The sequence below is a fragment of the Trichomycterus rosablanca genome, chromosome 14 (genome assembly GCF_030014385.1).
Source record: "Trichomycterus rosablanca isolate fTriRos1 chromosome 14, fTriRos1.hap1, whole genome shotgun sequence".
NCBI lineage: Eukaryota > Metazoa > Chordata > Actinopteri > Siluriformes > Trichomycteridae > Trichomycterus > Trichomycterus rosablanca.
Window position 1 is genome coordinate 20,297,398 of NC_086001.1, and position 21,828 is coordinate 20,319,225.

Sequence of the window (21,828 nt, forward strand, 5' to 3'; positions counted from 1 at the left end):
GAGGACGCCGGGCGACGCTTCTGCTTCCGGGTGGTCACGCCCACAAAGTAAGTCCAGATCTATAATCATCAGAGACAGACAGACAGACAGATGATCAATAGACAGACAGACAGGTAGATAGACAGACTATTTATCTATCTGTCTATCCATCTGAATGTCTGTCTATCTATCTGTTTATCTATCTACTCAAACTGTCTATCTGTCTGCATCCTATATAATCTGTATCTATCACCGTGTGTGTACAGGAGCTGTACGTTCCAGGCCGACTGTGAGGCAGGTAGACGGGCGTGGATCAGCGCCATTCAGAACCTGACTGGGAGAGAAGAAACAGTCGAGAGTGAGGTGAATTATCATTACCACTATACTCCGGGAGGGGAGGGGTTCGGTTCTCGACTCTGTAACACCAGTTTAATGTGTCTGAATCAGCAGGAATCAGACGGGTACGAGAATGATTCAGAATCAGGGTCACACCCACTTTAATGATTAAAGCTAGCATGGCTGAGAGTCAGGTGAGCATGTTCTGTGTATCAGGACTTTCTAACCTGAGTAATTTAATCACTGAAAGTAAGAATATCACCCTGTTCTTCTACCATCTTTAATTCTGGCTTCATTTCACCTAATGAACGTGGCATGATCTTTATAAATGGTTACAATACATTTTATCAATAACATTTTGTCAATTTTGTCAAGAAAAAATAGACCTGCGGTGTAATTTAGTGAATTCTTGCACTGCACATGGCAGAGGACTAAAAGAAATTAAGACCATGTAGAATAAAAGTATTAGGAAAGTATGAGGTTAAAAGCATCAGCTTTTATTTATTCTTAAAAGAAAAATACATGAACCTCAGTCATCTCACACGAAGATCTGTTCTGCTCAACAACAGTAAAGCTCTCCATCGTTTCTGTGTGGCAGCTCCATAACTGAAGGGCTGTCAGTGTAGAATCGGGTATGTGGGTATATGACCTGCCCTTGTATACCGGCCGGTTAGCTCAGTTGGTTAGTGCGTGGTGCTAATAACGCCAAGGTAGCGGGTTCGATCACCGTATGGGCCACACCCACTTTTGGACTTAAACTAACAAACAAGTGAGGTCAATAGTACCTGCTAGTTAGAGAAGGCCAGAGAAGGCTGGCCAAAAGTGACCAAACCCCTGGCCCTTTTGCCCAATTAGTTAGGTAAAGATTAAAACAGACAAGGGTGAAAGCAGGTTAAAAACTATGGTCAAGTGTGTTTCTAAAGCCGATGGCTTTAAGAACGGTCACTATCAAGCTGGCGTTCTGCTTGTTACTCTTGAACTTTAAGAATGTGCTCAGCTTCCAGTTGTTACTTTTGCACAAGAAAGTTTTTTCAACTTTCTGCCTGCTACCTGGAGAGGCGCGATGGCCAAGTGGTAAGGTGTCGGTCTCGTAAACCGAAAATCACGGGTTCAATCCCCGTTCGTGCCTTTAACATGCATGCTCTCATTTTAAAACATGACCAATATGCTCTAGTTCACATTCCCCCTAGGCTAATTTAAGAATCACATTTCATTTCCTATTTTCCCTTGCAGGTCTTATTTACCACTTAATGCTGTGCTTCCACACCAGCACATTTCCTCTACATAGGGATGGCAGCTTAGAGGTACTGCATGCCGTGCCTGTATGAGCTTCAGAGTGTCACAATCCCTTGAAATATCCAGGTACTTAGTCAGACTCAATCACAAGCTCATTTTAAACTTCACCCAGCTGACTGAGCAAAGGTACAGGAGTTAGATGAATTTTGGATTGGACTTTCTATTGGCTTGCATGACATGATGGAGCTTGTTAACCGAGTGTTTAATGTCTTTTGGAGCCAACCGGTTCAGAGAGCCAGTTCTTAACCGCTACCACAGAAGACTATGCATGTGTGCTGTTAAATCTGCAATCCCTCACTTGACAGAGGCTAGAGATTCCTGCTCCTGGTTCTGCTTCTCTTTTTGCAAAGACTCTCATACCTGTTGGAGGTTTACCCTAAGAAACACAAGTCAAGGATGTAGCTCAGTGGGAGAGCGTGTGCTTTGCATGTATGAGGTCCTGGGTTCAAGCCCAGCATCTCCATTTAGTAGCTTTTAATTAGGGACCATGTCTTGCCTGGCGGTCTTATTCTCTACAATAGCGCTAACGAGCCACAGCAATCCTGCCATGTCACAAAAGGAAATGTAACTCAGTGGTAGAGAGCATGCTTTGCATGTATGAGGTCCAGGGTTCAATCCCCTGCATCCATTTGTTACTTTTGCACAGGGACATTTTTCAGTGTGTGACCTTTCTTTGCTTTGCTACCACTGCCATAAGGCGTCGCTCTCGGAAACCAAATCTCACAGCTCATTTCCAGAGTGTGTCTTATTCGTGCTTTGTTTTTAATGTCACAGACAAAATGCTCCTTGAAACATACACTTGGCCGTTAAAGACCCAATCACAAGTTTTTTCTTTTGTAAACTTCACCTGACTGAAAGATCAACGGCTATAGGACAGCACAAGAGAACTAAATACATCAAAGCTGTAATTCCACAGCAGCATCTTACTGCTACACAGGGATTGTAGCTTAGATTAAGCCGTTTAAATATCCGGGTAGTTGTTTCAGACCCTGTTAGAACATCAAGTTCTTTTGAAAAAAATCTTGCTGCTCAGATCTTCTACTCCAGTGTCATTTACTGAATATGAGAAAACAAGCCTTTGAATTCGTAAGTGTATACTGGGAGAGACTTAAACACACACACACTTATAATAAGTCTTCCAATTTATTAGGTATATGAAGCAGACTTATATAGTCTGTGTCTGCATGAGAAATGTGAGCCTATGCCTAAACTTAGTTGAATTTTATGGGTGAGATAGCCCGAAGCTAAGTTAATGGTTAGGGAGCTGGGATTAGAGAACACACAAAAAACCTATATAAATAGGTGCTATGGTTAACTATTGCTGGGATGTGTAACACAGAGGTCAAAGGAGAAGGACAAATGCCAAAAGTTTATGAACACTTTTTTATTATATCTATCAGTTCCCCTTTTTCAGGCCCAAAAGGCCTGATCTAAATAATAAAATTGTTTCTGGGCCTGGGAATGAGATTCATAACAGAGTTTTGGATACAGTGTAGAAGGCATGGTCCAAATAGGAGAATACACAGTATGATTAGCAGAATGGGTATGAAGGAGGAAAAAATCCAAGGACCCGAGCCTCCAAATAGATTAGTGAACCATTTATACCAAGAGTCATCAGCAAGGACTGGAACAGAAATAGAGTCCTTCATATGTGGAATAATATCGAAAACATTTTGATGATAATCAGGCACTTAAAAACAACATGAGGAATTCAGGACTTTACATACACCTCCTTTCTCTGCAAGGAGTAAATCTAGGGCCAATCTATTTTGTAGAATAGCTTGCCTAAGGGAGCTCATTTCTTCATTAATTAGGGTAAGGGCCTGCTCTGTCTGGTTAGCAAGAGTGAGGACCTGTCATGCCACAGCATTAATTTTGCGCACTGTCCAGGTGATACCTATATTTGGAATGATTGATAGGCCTATCCTTTCACCTGGAGTTGTCCAAGGGTCAGTGAGGCGGTAACCATTGAAACCTGAAGGCATGCTTTCTGTCGAACGTTTAACTTTATGGGGTATATGGGGTATAACTTTAATAGCACGGTATACAGAGACCCCTGGCATCACCACAGCAGGGGTGCACCATCCATGCCATAAATGTCAGACAATACCTTTGTGAGTCCTTGTGGGGAGCCGTAAGTGGGCATTAGTTCCACAAACCCACATGGCAGTGGAGATTCTAAAGGCTGGGGGAACCTCTACAATAGGAGCTCCAGTTATCTTGCCTGAAGCATTAGTTACCCAGGCCCACCTAAGGACCTAAGATTGTAACATTCACTGCACATAAAGTGTGGCCTATAAGGCGACGTCTATATTTTGTGCCATTTATAGTAACTATGCCAGGTTGAGCACACAGGCACACTGATCCTTGAACTGGTCTTACATGAAAAAGCCCAGTAAAAGTATCAGGGGTGAATGGATTAGTGAAATCACTTAGAGTATTACTAAAAATAAAAAGTCAGTATTAAATAAACCATTATTTAGGTTTAGCAGAAACAAGACCTCTGGAGGTACCAAACAAGTGTGGGACTGTGACTGATATTGTCTTAGAAAGGAAGAGTTTAAAGGAACAGCTTCCCAATCTTGGGAAAGAGCGTGACAAACAAGGCATGAGGTATTAACGTGAGTATTCACTGAGGCTGTGAATCCTGTCAAAACCCCTGTCCGCGTCACAGCAAGCACGGTAGTAGGCGGCCCAAAAGCAGCTTCTCCAACCTTCCTAGGATTTAGAGACTTCACTAAAACTAAATCACCATGTTGATATGGGTGTGTTGGGTTATCTGATGGAATAGGCAGAGAGACAGAAACTTTAGTATTTATATTAGACAATTTTTCAACTAACGCTGCAGCATAGTCAGCATATGCAAGTCATCTGCAGAGAAAAGTTTGTTAGTTCCCTTTACCAACAGACAAGGAAATGGTTTGCCAAAGATGACCTCGAATGGAGAGAGTTTAGTGGTTGAACTTGGCGTCATTCTGATTTCTAGCTTACAGCAGGTAACAAATCAACCCAATTCTTACCTGTCTCTAACATGGCCTTAGTTAATCTTTCTTTAATAGTCCGGTTCATTCTTTCTACCATTCCAGATGATTGAGGATAATAAGGAATGTGAAAATGCCAATTGACCTGCAGGTATTTACATAACTTCTGAGTAACCCTAGAAGTAAATGGAGTACCCTGGTCACTGTCAATACATATAGGAAGTCCATATCTAGGAAAGATTTCCTGTGTCAATATTTTCACCACAGTCTCAGCCTTTTCTGTAGCAGTGGGAAAGGCTTCAACCCATTTGGAAAATCTATCCACAATGACAAGTAAATACTTAAACTGTCCACAAGATGGCATGTGTGTAAAGTCAATTTGCAAGTGTGTAAAAGGCTGCTCTGGTAAAGGTAAAGAATCACATTTTACAACATATAAAATGTTGACTTCATCAAAAAGAATCGATTCCTTCAGCTTCTAACAGCTCATTGCTGAGTACTATCAACTTAGTGAATCGACTCTTTCGAGTCTATTCCTGTCGTTCGACTTAAAGAACAAGATTAAAGAATCGACTCATTTAATTCATTTGAACGCGCAGACTCACTCGCTCTTCCGCTGTGCGCTTCTCAAACTGAACTGCACATGAGAAAGAAATCTATGTAGAGATCTCAAATAACATGAACCTGAAGGTATGAACTTAAACTGTAGAAAAGAAAAACAAGCCAGTAGCAGCAGTGTGCACATTAAACCATTTGCAGAAGGGTCATTAAGTTTGGCTAATTGAAATAATGGCATGTTTCTGACCTGAATGAGAGGGGCAGTAAAAAGATCTCACACTTGTCAGAGACAACGTTTGAAGCCCAGGTCAGTAGAACCTGCTAGTTAGAGAAGGTTCACTTGTTTGTTAGTTTAAGTACAAAAGTGGGTGTGGCCAGTACGGGGATCGAACCCGCGACCTTGGCATTATTAGCACCACGCTCTAACCAACTGAGCTAACCGGCCATTTCATTTAGTTACTTTAAATCTTTGTACATAATTCAACACTAACTCCATTCAAGCAGCTGAAACTGACTTTCTTAATACACATCTAAGAGGTTTTGTGGGTTCTTATACAGTGGGGTCAAAAAGTATTTAGTCAGCCACTGATTGTGCAGGTTCTCCTACTTAGAAAGATGAGAGAGGTCTGTAATTTTCATCATAGGTACACTTCAACTATGAGAGACAAAATGAGAAAAAAAAATACAGGAAATCACATTGTAGGTCACCCACAAACAAGCAAGATTTCTGGCTCTCACAGACCTGTAACTTCTTCTTTAAGAAGCTCTTCTGTCCTCCACTCGTTACCTGTATTAATGGGACCTGTTTGACCTCGTTATCTGTATAAAAGACACCTGCCCACAGCCTCAAACAGTCAGACTCCAAACTCAACCATGGCCAAGACCAAAGAGCTGTCGAAGGACACCAGGAAGAAAATTGTAGACCTGCACCAGGCTGGGAAGAGTGAATCTACAATAGGCAAGCAGGTTGGTGTGAATAAATCAACTGTGGGAGCAACTGTAAGAAAATGGAAGACATACAAGACCATTGATAATCTCCCTTGGGGTCAAGATCTCATCCCGTGGGGTCAAAATGATCATGAGAACGGTGAGCAAAAATCCCAGAACTACACGGAGGGACCTGATGAATGACCTGCAGAGAGTTGGGACCAAAGTAACAAAGGCTACCATCAGTAACACACTACGCCGAGAGGGACTCAAATCCTGCAGTGCCAGGCGTGTCCCCCTGCTTAAGCCAGTACATGTCCAGGCCCATCTGAAGTTTGCCAGAGAGCATATGGATGATCCAGAAGAGGATTGGGAGAATATCATGTGGTCAGATGAAACCAAAATGGAACTTTTTGGTAAAAACTCAACTCGTCGTGTTTGGAGGAAGAAGAAAAACCCAAGAACACCATACCTACTGTGAAGCATGGGGGTGGAAACATCATGCTTTGGGGCTGTTTTTCTGCAAAGGGGACAGGACGACTGATCCGTGTTAAGGGAAGAATGAACGGGGCCATGTATCGTGAGATTTTAAGCCAAAACCTCCTTCCATCAGTGAGAGCATTGAAGATGGAACGTGGCTGGTTCTTCCAGCATGACAATGATCCCAAACACACCGCTCGGGCAACGAAGGAGTGGCTCCGTAAAAAGCAATTTATGTCCGGGAGTGGCCTAGCCAGTCTCCAGACCTCAACCCCATAGAAAATTTGTGGAGTCCGTGTTGCCCAGCGACAGCCCCAAAACATCACTGCTCTAGAGGAGATCTGCATGGAGGAATGGGCCAAAATACCAGCTACAGTGTGTGCAAACCTGGTGAAGACTTACAGGAAACGTTTGACCTCTGGCATTGCCAACAAAGGTTATGTTACAAAGTATTGAGTTGAACTTTTGTTATTGACCAAATACTTATTTTCCACCATAATTTACAAATAAATTCTTTAAAAATCCTACAATGTGATTTCCTGAATTTTTTTTTCTCATTTTGTCTCTCATAGTTGAAGTGTAGCTATGATGAAAATTACAGACCTCTCTCATCTTTCTAAGTAGGAGAACCTGCACAATCAGTGGCTGACTAAATACTTTTTGGCCCAACTGTATGTGTGAACTATCTAAACTATATATTTCTTAAAGTTCTTGACTGAGCTTAATGCCACCAACCAGTGACTGGAGCAGATACGACTCAGGTCCTGCACACAGTAAGTAGTGCTGATACACAGTACCAGCCTGCATGCCAGAGGGGCTCCAAACATCAAGTTTTCACTCATTAAATAATGTATTTTGTGAACCTTGTGGAATGAATGTAGGATTCTGGGTTTTAGGAAGTTTAGCTACTGTTAATCCCAGTTGAACTAAAAACAACCTGAATTTAATTAATTGTTCATTAAGACTTCACTAAGAGTTATTACCATCAAGCAAATGTAAAGCATATTTCTACATGAAGAGCATCTGTTTCCAGATAATATACACTGAGTTTATTCGTTTGATCATCAGACATGGTTGTGCAGTAAAAGGCACTCGTCCCTGTGTGGGCTCGAACCACCAACCTTTCGGTTAACAGCCAAACGCGCTAACCTATTGTGCCACAGAGACACATGCACAATCAACAGCACAGCTGTTTCATTGGACGGTACACACAAAAAATCAAATCTCTCTCTATACAGGCTCACTGTGGAGGCAAATTGGTGGTTAAGTGGGCGGGTCTAAACTGATGAAGGCTGAATGAATGTACCACAATACAGTATAGTTTAGATAGTTCACACATATTAGAACCCTTAAGATGTATTAAGAAAGTCTGATCATAAGAAATGACTAGACAGTGATGTCTGAAGCAGGACTGAGATCTCGGATCATTAAAATAACATGAAACTGCTGCATTTCTGGTGCAATAACAACCAAATTCAGTTTAGGAGCCGCTCATTTTTACAGATCTTCAATGAAAGTGTGCAGAATCTCAAATGGTTTGTGCTGCCATGCAGCTGGTTGAATGGAGTTAGTGTAGAATTATGTTCCAAGATCTAAAGAGACAACAGATTAACCGGCTGGTTAGCTCAGTTGGTAAGAGCGTGGTGCTAATAACGCCAAGGTCGTGGGTTCGATCCTTCGTTTCCTCTTGGACTTAAACAAACAAGTCAGCCTTCTCTAACTAGCAGGTCCTATTGACCTGGGTTTCAAACTTTGTCATGCTGTTAGGGCGATATACTACTTTTTATTCAATGTATTTAACTACATAGTGTTGTACAACATTCCATGTGTACTTAATACTTTTGTATTTGAATACTTGCATACTTTAATACTTGCTTACTATAATACTTTGCAATAATATACTGTATATTGAGCTGCTGTAATAAATGATCTATCTATAGATTCATTTAATTTTATCTGTAATGCTAGTGATGGGCTATCCTAAACTATCTTTAGGAAGGTAGCTATATCTAGCTTTGGGGTTGTTGAGGCTAAATATTCATGATTGTTGTAATGTTGCTACACAGTCACATTAGAAATCTCTTCTAAAACTAATGATTGATATTGCAGGGTCTGATGAAGACACTAAAAATCTTATCCGGTGGAGAGTGGTCAACCAGGCCCTCTTCACCGGAAAACAGAATGCAGCGGTTCGAGGGTTTGAGTAAGTAACTGTTTCTTTGACGTAACAAAACTTGTGTTACATCTTATGTATAATATTAATTACAAAGGGTGGTATAAAGACAAGTTTTAGTATTCAAGTTTTGCTAACTTTTTCAAAGCATTCAAAACTTTTAATGACCAAACTTTTTTTGAAGTAGTGTATGCTATATACATTAATAACTGTTATGTGCATTATATTGTAGAGCCTTTGTGTTGGAGAACCAACTGCAGGGGAAGGTGACTCCCACTTATGTGAAGAAGAAGTGGGAGAACCTCAAACAAAAATACAAAGTAAGCTTCGTTTGTTGGTAAGTTGTCTTCAGTAAAAATATCAGAAAAGATTTGTAATACAAGTTAAGTTTATGAATCTTGTAGGAACTGAAGTGTCCACCTACTGGGGTAAGTACAGAGGGTGGTGAAACAACAGCAGCATCCTGGAAATGGTACGTGGATATGGATGAGGCAATAGGTGGGAGACCATCAATTAGCCCAGCGACCCTTATTTCCTCATCTGGCCAGGATGCTGCTATAGCTTCACCATCCTCGAGAAGCATGGAAACCCCAGCCGAGAGACGAGGGGAGAAAGATTTAGTTGAGTATCTGAGGGAGATGGAAGAAAGGGAAAATGAGATGGAGATAGAAGCAGCAGAGAACGAGGAGAGAAGATGGAGAGAGGATGAGGAGAAGGAGGAAAGAAGAGAAAGGGAAAGAATAGAACGAGAGGAGAAGAGAGAGCAAGAGGCACGCCAGAGAGAGGAAAAGCGAGAGTGAGAGATGCGCAAGAGAGAGGAGAGGAGAGACTAGGAAGCAAGAATGAGGGAGGAAAGGAGAGATAGGGAGGCAAGAGAGAGAGAGGAAAGGTTTATTAAAATCCTACAGATTCTAATGAAAAAATAAATATTTGAAAATCAAAAAGTGTTGTAGTATTATTGCATGTTGTGAGAAAGAAAATGTGTTGGCAAATAATGGAAATAAAGGATTTTCTTTTTCATTTAACCTTAATTAAAAATAGAAAAAGTGTAAAAATTGGAAATTGTAATTAAAAAAATATTCAAGTTTTACTTTTCAATAATGCATAAACTGTTAATGTCAAGAGACAATCAAGAACTGTAGAACAAAACATAAAAACAAACATCATGAACCTATTAACAAAACATTTTTCTAAATATAATCATGCTCATAAAGAGCTGGTATGCTGTGCTGTGGTGCTGAGACAGCTGCAGCCAGATGCTTTCTTCCATCTTCACCTGATGTAATGTCATTAATTACAGGCTCTGGTTGGTCAACATGTACCTCTGTTAATTCTGGCTCAATAATGTCTCCATGAGCGATACAGAGGTTGTGGAGCACCGCATAGCATGCAACAACCTCTGGGGCGAAGACAGGTCTCACCTCAAGGGCTTTAAAGAAAATGGAACGCCATCTTGTCTTCATCATTCCAAAAGCACTTTCCACCACATTCCTGGCCTTGGTCAGTTTGCTGTTAAAACGAGCCTGTACAGGGTTCTGCACAGGCTCTCGATAGGGGGTCAGGAGCCGGATGGGTGTATTAATGCAGGGATAACCCCCATCCCCAAGAATGTATCGTCCTGCAGGTGGGTATAAGCCCTCTTTATACACAGGGCTGTTCTTTAGTACCCTTGCATCATGAATCGACCCAGGGTAACCAACAAAAATGTCTCTGAACTTCCCCTGGTGGTCACAGATGGCTTGAAGCTGAATTGAGTGGAACAGCTTCCTGTTTAGGTAGCACTGTGTGCTGGCAGATGGGGGTTTTATTCGAATGTGGCACCCATCAGTAGCACCAACTGCCACTCTAAAATATTCGGATCCGGCCAAGTGGGCAAATCCAGCTCCTACACACTCTAGTTAATCACCAGTTGGTAGGGTGATGATCCTCCTGACGAGCCCTCTGACAGGCTTACTCATTTTGTGCACAATGTCGTGCACAGACGATTTTCATTGTAGTAGTCTAATCATGGTAATGTAGTATACTGTTGCTAAAGGTTAGCAGTACTTACATTATTTCTGAGGTAAAAAATCAATAACTTTCTTAGTTCAATTCTGTGATTTACTACTCTCTGCCGTCTCAGTGTGGAGTCGGGATACATGACTATAGATTAATCAGTAAGTGGCGCAAATAAAGACGATAAATACCCAAAATTTTAGCGAGTGGAGCTTGAAATGAGCATGCTGTCTGTAACTATGGTCACTTGACGTTGGTAAGATGGCGGACGTAGTACGTACGGGTGTTGTGTGCATACTGCACACTTCTGTACTGAAAGTACGTACTTCTTTACCGGCCGAGTGGTGCATACTTCCTCCAATCTACTACGTACTCAGTAAGTATGCGATTTCGGACGCAGCCTAAGTCTGTGTCTGTTTCTGTTGATTATTTTGAACTTACTTTGTTTGTAAACTGTGAATGAGTTCTTAATCTGGTCGTGATGTTAGTGAATTACACCTACATCTCTCTGATGATCTGACCGATGAGCTGTCTGTCCTGACCCGCTGCTTAAGCCCGGCTAGCTCAGTCGGTAAAAAAAAGATGGTAACGTTGAATCTCAGGGTCGTGGGTTCGAGCCCCATGTTGGGCGAGTATCTTCATTTAACATCTACTGAAACCAAAAGGACGTTCTTCCACTTTGGACAGCCGGTCTCCGGTGACTTATCAAGTGGATGTTTGTGCTTGTAGGACTGTTGTTTACTGAATGTTTTTCAGTTACTTATTTCCACTATTCTGTTGGACTACACGTTGTTGTTGTGTCTCATATCCGTTTGATCAACAGACATGGTTGTGCAATAAAAGGCACTCGTCCCTGGGTGGGCTCGAACCACCAACCTTTCGGTTAACAGCCAAACGCGCTAACCGATTGCACCACAGAGACACGCGCACAGCTGTTTCATTGGACGGTACACATGGGTCACATGACTTGCTAACTTTTACAGCAGGGTAATTCAGTTTGGCAAATTGAAATAATCACATGTTTCTGACCTGAATGAGAGGGGCATTAAAAATAACTCACACTTGTCAGAGACAACGTTTGAAGCCCAGGTCAATAGGACCTGCTAGTTAGAGGAAGAGCACTTGTTTGTTAGTTTAAGTCCTAAAGTGGGTGTGGCTCATACAGGGCTTGAAGCAACGCCCTTGGCGTTATTAGCACCACGTTCAAACCAACTGAGCTAACCAGCCGGGGTGCAAGGACAGGGCATGTACCCACAAACCCGATTCTACAGTACACTGACAGCCCTTCAGTTATGGAGCTGCCACACAGAAACGATGGAGAGCTTTACTGTTGTTGAGCAGAACAGATCTTCGTGTGAGATGACTGAGGTTCATGTATTTTTCTTTTAAGAATAAATAAAAGCTGATGCTTTTAACCTCATACTTTCCTAATACTTTTATTCTACACGGTCTAAATTTATTTTAGTACACAGTTCAGTTAGCAGCTCCAAAAAATGTTATCATCCATATCCTTTGCTGTGTGCGAGAGGTTTTTAGCTTTTTTTTGCCCTGAAATGAGTTTTTGCAACTTGGGATATCTGACATGTTAACTTCCATCTATTCATCCAGCTTAAATACCATAAACACTACATAAAAAAACATGTGGAGTTAATGGTGTAATTATTAACCTTTGTGCTGAATTGTTTATTTTTTGTGCTTCCATGGTGTAATGGTTAGCACTGTGGACTCTGAATCCAGTGATCAGAGTTCAAATCTCGGTGGAACCTGGTTTTATTTAGGTAAAAACACTGTTATCAATGCTGAGAAGACAATAAATAGTGTTTCACATATGACTGCTCTATGCCAAATTAGAACACAAAGTGGCAAGTCATTGTTTACTTTTATTTAGTGTTTAAAACTTCTAAATTACCTCAGTTTTTTCTATTGATTTCAGTCAATTATATCAATCACGTAGTGTAAATAAGTTGAGATGTAAAAGTAAAGTCCGAAGTTTTTTTTGTTTTATTTACTCAGCAAATGGCGAATCATTACGTTTAGTTTTCTTGGTGTCAGGGTTCCATGGTGTAATGGTTAGCACTCTGGACTCTGAATCCAGTGATCCGAGTTCAAATCTCGGTGGGACCTTACTGCTTTTATTTGGGGCCCGGTGTGAGGTCCAAGATTGAGAAACATTAGCAGTTTCAGGATGGTAGCATTCAGCGCATGTGCAGTACAACAGAGAGTTTAGAGTCACCTTAAATGACATGTTAATTTCCATCCATTCATCCAGCTTAAATATCATAATACCACTAGTAGTGTTATAGTGTTCCACATGTGACTGCTCCATCCCAAAATATAATTGCAAATCATTGTTTACAGCGCCATCTAACAGCCAACTTGCTCTTAAATGATTAATTATTAACTTTTGGGCTTAAGTAAGACCTCACAGTGTGGTTCCATGGTGTAATGGTTAGCAGTCTGGACTTTGAATCCAGTGATCTGAGTTCAAATCTCAGTGAAACCTGGTTTTATTTAGGTAAAAACACTGTTATCAATGCTGAGTAGAGAATAGTGTTCCACATGTGACTGCTCTATGCCAAATTGTTACACCAAAAGGCAAATCACTGTTTACAGCGCCATCTACCGGCCAACTGGGTCCTAAACTTAACTCAGTACAGTGGAATAGTTTGTTATTTTGATACTTGGGTGGCAATGTTTAACTAAAATTACTCTTATTTACTGACTGAAAACTTCTAAATTAGCTCAGAATTATATCAATCACATAAGTTTAAAAAATCTGAGATGTAAAAGTAAAGTCTGAAGTTGTGTGTGTGTGTGTGTGTGTGTGTGTGTGTGTATTTTTCTTTTTGGCTTTGACTCTGGATTTGTGTCCAGAGTGCTAACCATTACACCATGGAACCACACAGTGAGGTCTGACTTAAGCCCAAAAGTTAATAATTAGTCATTTAAGAGCAAGTTGGCTGTTTGATGGTGCTGTAAACAATGATTTGCGATTATATTTTGGGATGGAGCGGCACTTGACACTGACAGCCCTTCAGTTATGGAGCTGCCACACAGAAACGATGGAGAGCTTTACTGTTGTTGAGCAGAACAGATCTTCGTGTGAGATGACTGAGGTTCATGTATTTTTCTTTTAAGAATAAATAAAAGCTGATGCTTTTAACCTCATACTTTCCTAATACTTTTATTCTACACTGTCTAAATTTCTTTTAGTCTTCTGCCATGTGCAGTACAAGAATTCACTCAATTACACAGCAGTTTTTTTTTTTTTTATTGCCATTGATGAAATGGATTGTAAGCATTTATAAAGGTCATGCCACGTTCATTAGGTGAAATGAAGCCAGAATTAAAGATGGCAGAAGAACAGGGTGGTATTCTTACTTTCATTGATTAAAATACTCAGGTTAGAAAGTCCTGACACGCAGCACATGCTCACCTGACTCTCTCTCAACCATGCTACCTTTAATCATTAAAGTAGGGGTGGCCCATATGGGGATCGAACCCGCAACCTTGGAGTTATTAGCACCACGCACTAACCAACTGAGCTAACCATCCAGTTAACCTGTTCTTCCTTTAGATCTTTGTACATGATTCTACACTAACTCCATTCAACCAGCTGCATGGCAGTACAAAAACCATTTAAGAGTCTGCACACTTACAGTGAAGATTAAAGCAAAACATCACAACGAGAAATCCTGACTTCAATCAATTTCTTTGAGGAATAACAGAAAACTTGAGTGACGTCCCATTCTTAATCCACCGGGTTTAATATGATGTTGGCCACCCTTTGCAGCTATAACAGCTTCAACTCCTCTGAGAGGCTTTCCACAAGGTTTAGGAGTGTGTTTATGGGAATTTTTGACCATTCTTCCAGAAGTGCATTTGTGAGGTCAGACACTGATGTTGGACGAGAAGGCCTGGCTCACAGTCTCCGCTCTAATTCATCTCAAGGTGTTCTATATGGTTGAGACCAGTCAAGTTCTTTCACACCAAACTGGCTGATCCACGTCTTTAAGGACTTTGTGCTTTGTGCACTGGTGCACAGTCATGTTGGAACAGGAAAGGGCCATCCCCAAACTGTTCCCACAAAGTTGGAAGCATGAAATTGTCCAAAATCTCTTGGTATGCTGAAGCATTAAGAGTTTCTCTCACTGGAACTAAGGGGCCAAGCCCAACTCCTGAAAAACACCCCCACACCATAATCCCCCCTCCACCAAACTTGTACAAGTACTGTTCTCCTGGCAACCGCCAAACCCAAACTCCATTGAATTGCCAGGTAGAGAAGCGTGATTCATCACTCCAGAGAACACGTCTCCACTGCTCTAGAGTCCAGTGGCGGCATGCTTTAGTCCATGCGCTTGGTGATGTAAGGCTTGGATGCAGCTGCTTGGCCATGGAAACCCATTCCATGAAGCTCTACACACTGTTCTTGAGCTCATCTGAAGGCCACATGAAGTTTGGAGGTCTGTAGTGATCGACTCTGCAGAACGTTGGTGACCTCTGTGCACTATGTTCCTCAGAATCCGCTGACCCGCTCTGTCATTTTACGTGGTACCACTTTGTTCCCAAACGCTTCCACTTTGTTATAATACCACTGACAGTCGACTGTATAATATTTAGTAGTGAGGACATTTCTCGACTGGACTTGTTGCACAGGTGGCATCACAGTACCACGCTGGAATTCACTGAGCTCCTGAGAGCGACAAGGCAAGGTGCTTGGTTTTATACACCTGTGGCCATGGAAGTGATTGGAACACCTGAATTCAGTGATTTGGATGGGTGAGTGAATACTTTTGGCAATATAGTGTATTTTGTAACTGGACCTCGTGTATTATAAAATGGTTGTTAATAGTGTACTGTCTCTTTAGGAGATATGAGTTCATTAAGTTTTAATGTAACAATCTCAGGCTGCTCTGAGTGAGCTGACAGTAGGTCTGTATCTTCACTGCTGAGTTCAATGTTCTGTAACATGTCGGAAACGTTGTGTTGCTATTGTAAAAATGAACATCCATGCACCTTCATATATTCAGTGAGATTATTTATTTATTATTTAATGTTATAAGATGTTGATGCTTGTTGATCCTGGTCATTCATGCTATACACTTCTCATACAGCTGTGTGGATCAACAAGGGCGGCACCTCAGTGGAGTTCCTCTAACCAGTCACAGATACCCAAAATGCATCGTTCTGGTAAAAGAAGAGAGAGAGAGGATGGGTTAGAGAGAAACATCTGCAACAATCACTGAAATGTGAAATTGAGATGTAACGTGTCCTGATTGGACGGCTCCACCATCGTCCCTCCTTGATGGGCCGACAACGTCTCCTGCTAAATAAAACAAGAAGAGATGTAAGAACATTCCAGAAGCTGTAGCGTTTGGACAGATGAGCATGTAGAGCAGCGTTTATCAGGTAAAATACACTGATTGTGGAAATGTTACCTGGATTTCTTACACGTCCGCTCAGCTACACACTGGACTACTGCGCTGCTTCCTTCTCAAGAGCAAAAGATACGTGTGGTCTGATCATACTTCCACTGCACACACACAAACACATTAATAAATATTAATAAATATGTGTCTACATTTTAGCATCTGTGTTGATGCAGATACAAGTACTGAAGTGTACCTCAGACTCCAGCTGCTCCATCATGTCCATCATGTCACTGTACTACGTCTAGGGTGGATGTTGTACCGGGCATGTGCTGTGCCATTCCACAGGGCTGCTGTACCCCTTCATTACCCACTCGTGATCCAGCAGATGCTCCACCTTTATACGCCGCTCTGGAACCACCTACAGGACAAGATACAAGAACTTCAGGTGATGAAGCCCACAGAGAAACACACACCCGCTTTGCTCACATTAAACACACACCTGCAGCATTTCTTTAAGCAGCAGTACAGAACCAGGAGACAGCCAGTCAGGAGTGTCAAAATGTCCTTTCTGAGGAAACACAGAGCAAAACAATCACATCTGATCAAAGAACATCACCACAAGCTGTTACTGTTACTTTTACTGTATGTTTAACATGCTGCTGATCATTAAATAATGGATTCTGTTTCATAATCGTAACAAGACGTGTATGCCAATGGTGTTTCATTGTCGTTCCAAGACTTACAGTGATTTGTTCATGGAGCTCCACAAAGTTGTCACCATCGAACGGGAGGTAGCCACACAGCATCACATATAGGACAACACCCAAGCTCCAAACATCTGCCTAAAACACACACACATATTCATTGTCTTTTTTAACCATGCTTTATCCTGGTCAGTACCCTCATCCAGACCTCATAGAATAACTCATGAATGGGGCTACAGAGGGGACTGAACACCTTGGATTTGGAGACTTTTCAATTGAAGTTCATCAGGAATAACCTGGGGACACACCCCAATCAAACCTACCTCTGCACCATGATAGGGTTGCGCATCAATGATTTCTGGTGCCAAGTAGGGAGGGGTTCCACAGCCCTCAATCAGAGCAGTACCCAATCCACCCTACAACAAAACAGATTTCTATCAACCGAAGGTCCAACTGTTGACTCACATCTGCAACACAGCACACAAACTGAACCAGCATGGCTCTGTGATGTCCTGTTCATCTAACTGATCACTGAAACTAATTGTGGACACCATGTGTGCAAGGCTTTATTAAAGCATGATGTATGGGGGTAAGCACACCACCTTACTAGACTCTCTGAATGGCACGCTTGATTTAAGTATACACTACAGTCTTAGGAGAGACACGAACCTCTGGTTTGGCACAGAGACCAAAGTCGATGAGCTTGATGTTGTTCTTCTCATCCAGCATGATGTTTTCCTGAGAGTCAAAATAAAACACGTCATGTTCAAGCACTAACAAAGAAAGAGCACAAAGTATAAGTGGAAATCGTTTGGCTGACGCACTGGCTTAAGGTCACGGTGGGCGTATCCCTGGCTGTGGACGTAGGCCAGCGCCGAGACGATCTGATGGAAGATCCTGCGCGTCTCCTCCTCCGACAACCTGTCGTTATTATCGATGTGGTCAAACAGATCTCCACCCGGACAAAACTGGAGGAGAGAGCGAGTCAAGTGAGAAGCAAATCATCGTAAATCCAGAGATTGAAGCAAATCTGATAGTTTCCAACCACTGATGGTACCTCAAGCACCATGTAGATCTGGTCAGCAGTCTCCATGACTTGGTACAAGCGGCACACGTGCTGATGATTGAGGCTCTTCAGGGCTTCAATCTCGATCCTCAAATCGGACAACTCATCCTGCAATGGGGATGAAACAGGAACAGTTTTTTCTTTTCAAATCAGAATGAGAAGAACCAAACGTTTGGAAACTGAGACACGTCCGTCTTTAACAGACGGTTTTGCTGAAACTAACCCCGAGCTCTTTCTTCTCCAGGATCTTGATGGCCACTGGCTCTTGAGTCTGAATGTGCCTGCCGAGCTTGACCGTCGCATAACCACCTGAAGAACGATTGAATTTAAAAAAAAGTCAGGTTTCAAAAGATGCACATCTGTGTTACACAAAGGCAGAGAGATCACTGAAAGTGGTACCAGTTACCTGATCCAATGGTTTCGTGAACCTCATAGCACTTGTGCAGCTCGGAGACGTCCTCAACCACACGTGACGTTCCCTCTGAGATGTCGTCCGTCTCGGGTACAGTGCATGGCACCTCAACCTGCTGCCCATAAGAGACATGTTATTATTATTACTGATTTGGCCTCTTGTTTGGCCTCTTCAGAAGGTCATCACAGGTATCTGGAGCCAAGGGAGGAACCAGGGGAGGATCCGTAGGGCCAACACGACCATTGAGGAGGTCCCACAGATGCTCAATTGGGTTCATGTCTGGGGCTAAGAAGAATCCAGGGGCCAGGGTGGTACTCAGTGGTCGTCTTGACCCAATAAGGTCCTGGTAGGTCGTCACAGGTATCTGGAGCCATAGGAGGATCCAGGGGAGGATCAACACAGCAAACTGATACTCACCTGATCTGCCTTATGGTCTCCTTCATAGACTGAACCACAGTCTTCCTTTCCCAGCAGCTCTCCAAGGGTGTATTGGCTGTCCGGGTTCGTGTCGGTCGTCTTTTCCTCTTGACCTTCTCCGTTGGTGGTTTCTCCTTCAGCATCTTCAACACAAGTATCACCAATGATGCTTCATGTGTTATGTGGACCAAAAATAAGGGTCCATATAAAGGGCCAGCGTACTCACCCTTGTTCTCGGGAGCATCGCAGATGACTTCTCCAGAACTGATCCCACCTACGAACCCCAAGGGTTAAATATATAGTCACTAGAGTTTAATAGTGTCGGGCTCGAACGTGGTGTTAAGGTTACCTGGAGCTTCAGAAGACACTCGTGGTCCCTGTGAGTCTGTCTGCTTGCTTGAGGAATCTGATTCTGAATCATTCTCGTACCCGTCTGATTCCTGCTGATTTAGACGGATTAAACTGGTGTTACAGAGACGAGAACTGAACCCCTCCCCTCCCGGAGTATAGTGGTGATGATAATTCACCTCGCTCTCGACTGTTCCTTCTCTCTCAGTCAGGTTCTGAATGGCGCTGATCCACGCCCGTCTACCTGCCTCACAGTCGGCCTGGAACGTACAGCTCCTGTACACACACGGTGATAGATACAAATTATATAGGATGCAGACAGGCAGACAGATTGAGTAGATAGATAAACAGATAGATAGACAGACATTCAGACAGACAGATGGATAGACAGATAGATAAATAGTCTGTCTATCTACCTGTCTGTCTGTCTGTTTATCAGCCTGTCTGTCTTTCTATCCATCATCTTGTCTATCTATCTTTTGTCTGTCTATTGATCATCTGTCTGTCTGTCTATCTCTGATGATTATAGATCTGGACTTACCTTGTGGGCGTGACCACCCGGAAGCAGAAGCGTCGCCCGGCGTCCTCGCAGCTCTGGACCGAACAGCGCTGCAGGTCTTCAACCAGCACCGTGAAGTCACGCTGCGGGAATAGAACATAAAACCTTCTTATTTATACGATGATATAAACGCTGGTGAAATCGTCCCAGACTTAAACACGACGGGGCGGTTTGGGGCGCAGCCCGGCACAGAAGTCGACCTCTGCTGTGATGCGCCTGAATTATGAGGGGAGTAAGACTGCGGTGCATTATGGGTATTTCACAGAGTCCAGGAGAGAGCTGATTTAGATCATGTAGTCATGTGACCTACCTTAAACCTCTTCTTGTATAGAAGCTGATCGTTTTGTATGATGAACCACCGCCTGCAGAGATCAAACAAATCGTATATATATAATATTGAGTGTATATATATATAATATTGAGTGTATATATATATATATATATATATATATATATACTGTATGTACTTTGTTATAGTCCCTTTAAAAGATGCACTTTAACAAGTGACTTAATCCTGGTGTGTTCTTAAGTGGCCCTCTACTATGTTTAAGAGCAGAGAAAAACCCCTAAATTATCTTTTTAGAAAATTAGAAAATCTTAGAAGCTCATCACATTCATCCACGTGTCTTTCTTTTACAGACTGAGTGTTTTGTTTTTTGTAGAGATGCGACTGGAAAGGAAACTGTAACAAATGACCTGGTAAATCATCAAGTTTTTTAAATTAATATTTAAACGGAATTAATTCATTAAGTCTCCTCTCCTACAGCCGAGACAAACTTGAGACCAACAGTAAAGCTCTCCATCGTTTCTGTGAGGTCCATAACTGAAGGGCTGTCAGTGTAGAATCGGGTATGTGGGTATATGCCCTGCCCTTGGACGCAGGCCGGTTAGCTCAGTTGGTTAGAGCATGGTGCTAATAACGCCAAGGTCACAGGTTCGATCCCCGTACTGGCCACAGTCTCTTTTGGACTTAAACTAACAAACAAGTGAACCTTCTCTAACTAGCAGGTACTATTGATCTGGGCTTCAGACGTGTGTACCGCCCAATGAAACATCTGTGCGCTTGTCTCTGTGGCGCAATCGGTTAGCGCGTTCGGCTGTTAACCGAAAGGTTGGTGGTTCGAGCCCACCCAGGGATGAGAGCCTCTTATTGCACAACCTGCCTGTTGATCAAACGGATATGAGACACAACAACAATGTGTAGTCCCACAGAATAGTGGAAATAAGTAACTGAAAAACATCCAGTAAACAACAGTCCTACAAGCACAAATATCCACCTGATAAGTCACCAAAGACCGACTGTACAAAGTGGAAGAACATCCTTTTGGTTTCAGTAGATGATAAATGAAGATACTCGCCCAACATGGGGCATGAACCCACAACCCTGAGATTAAGAGTCTCATGCTCTACCGACTGAGCTAGCCGGGCTTAAGCAGCATGTCAGAACAGACAGCTCATCGGTCAGACCATCAGAGAGATGTAGGTTTAATTCACTAACATCATGACCAGATTAAGAACTAATGGTTAAACTGCACAACCCAACAAGTTAAAATAACCCATCATGTGTTCTGTCCAATATTTACACAGTGCTGGTTGCCAAATAACACATTTTTACCTGCATTCGGTCTTTTCTTTTCTGTATACCAAAAACAGTCGCCATAGCAGGTCTATAACACGTTACAAAAACACTTGGGACACTTTATTTTTGCTTTCTTTATCTTGCCAGTGTCACATTGTATTGAAACTAAAATAAATAAATAAAAACTTAAAATTTAAAAGCAAGTGTTTAGGTTCATTCATCATCTTAACACATATTACAAACTAATCAAGCTCGTCAAATTTCAGACATTGTTCACGTAAACAAAAATCTCAGCACAAGATTCATTTATTTATAGACGGTGCTGTTTATGGTTTTAAACTTAAAAATATGAACAGTTAAAAAATAACAACCAACACAACATCAACAATTTAATAATAATGTCACAAATCTGTACCCAAGCAACAAGCTGTAATTTATCTAGCACCACTAGATGGGAACGATCTCTGTACAACAGTTTAAACTTCACTTTAAAAGTCAGTTCAGTGTGTTTTACTGTAGTAAGAATAGCTCCACATGTTTTGTACGTAGTGTTTATGGTATTTAAGCTGGATGGATAGATGGAAGTTAACATGTAATCTAAGGTGACTCTTAGGTTTATTCGCTGCTGTTGGCTTATAAAGTTTTA

General features: G+C 42.0%; 1 protein-coding gene and 6 non-coding genes across 7 annotated transcripts; 5 read left to right on the forward strand and 2 right to left on the reverse strand.

The window, feature by feature from the left end:
- The first annotated feature begins 1,372 nt into the window (after positions 1-1,372).
- Positions 1,373-1,444, forward strand: trnat-cgu (transfer RNA threonine (anticodon CGU)). The gene has a single exon. It is a non-coding gene; the product is annotated as a tRNA-Thr (tRNA).
- A 4,077-nt stretch (positions 1,445-5,521) lies between these two features.
- trnai-aau (transfer RNA isoleucine (anticodon AAU)) lies at positions 5,522-5,595 on the reverse strand. Its single transcript has one exon. It is a non-coding gene; the product is annotated as a tRNA-Ile (tRNA).
- A 7,182-nt stretch (positions 5,596-12,777) lies between these two features.
- Positions 12,778-12,849, forward strand: trnaq-cug (transfer RNA glutamine (anticodon CUG)). The gene has a single exon. It is a non-coding gene; the product is annotated as a tRNA-Gln (tRNA).
- Positions 12,850-13,156: 307 nt separating this feature from the next.
- trnaq-uug (transfer RNA glutamine (anticodon UUG)) lies at positions 13,157-13,228 on the forward strand. The gene has a single exon. It is a non-coding gene; the product is annotated as a tRNA-Gln (tRNA).
- Positions 13,229-15,760: 2,532 nt separating this feature from the next.
- Positions 15,761-21,263, reverse strand: LOC134326176 (maternal embryonic leucine zipper kinase-like). Its single transcript, XM_063008371.1, has 16 exons — positions 21,219-21,263; positions 19,586-19,686; positions 19,046-19,158; positions 18,923-18,970; positions 18,697-18,839; positions 18,274-18,394; positions 18,091-18,176; positions 17,859-17,975; positions 17,626-17,769; positions 17,471-17,539; positions 17,125-17,217; positions 16,841-16,939; positions 16,597-16,665; positions 16,351-16,515; positions 16,164-16,258; positions 15,761-16,051 (listed from the first exon to the last, which is right to left on the reverse strand). Exons 1-14 carry the CDS (start codon positions 21,261-21,263, stop codon positions 16,399-16,401), a joined length of 1,365 nt encoding a protein of 454 aa, XP_062864441.1. The 3' UTR covers positions 15,761-16,051; positions 16,164-16,258; positions 16,351-16,398.
- trnai-aau (transfer RNA isoleucine (anticodon AAU)) lies at positions 20,485-20,558 on the forward strand. Its single transcript has one exon. It is a non-coding gene; the product is annotated as a tRNA-Ile (tRNA).
- trnan-guu (transfer RNA asparagine (anticodon GUU)) lies at positions 20,669-20,742 on the forward strand. The gene has a single exon. It is a non-coding gene; the product is annotated as a tRNA-Asn (tRNA).
- Positions 21,264-21,828: the final 565 nt, after the last annotated feature.

What these genes read in the sequence shown, in the direction of transcription:
- LOC134326176 (XM_063008371.1), bottom strand. Translation starts at nt 21,263, where the DNA reads ATGGCGACTGTTTTTGGTATACAGAAAAGAAAAGACCGAATGCAG. An exon ending in AGATCTACATGGTGCTTGAG is followed by an intron (nt 17,770 to 17,858) that starts GTACCATCAGTG and finishes TCTCTCCTCCAG; the next exon opens with TTTTGTCCGGGTGGAGATCT. An exon ending in CCCACCGTGACCTTAAGCCA is followed by an intron (nt 17,540 to 17,625) that starts GTGCGTCAGCCA and finishes TTTGACTCTCAG; the next exon opens with GAAAACATCATGCTGGATGA.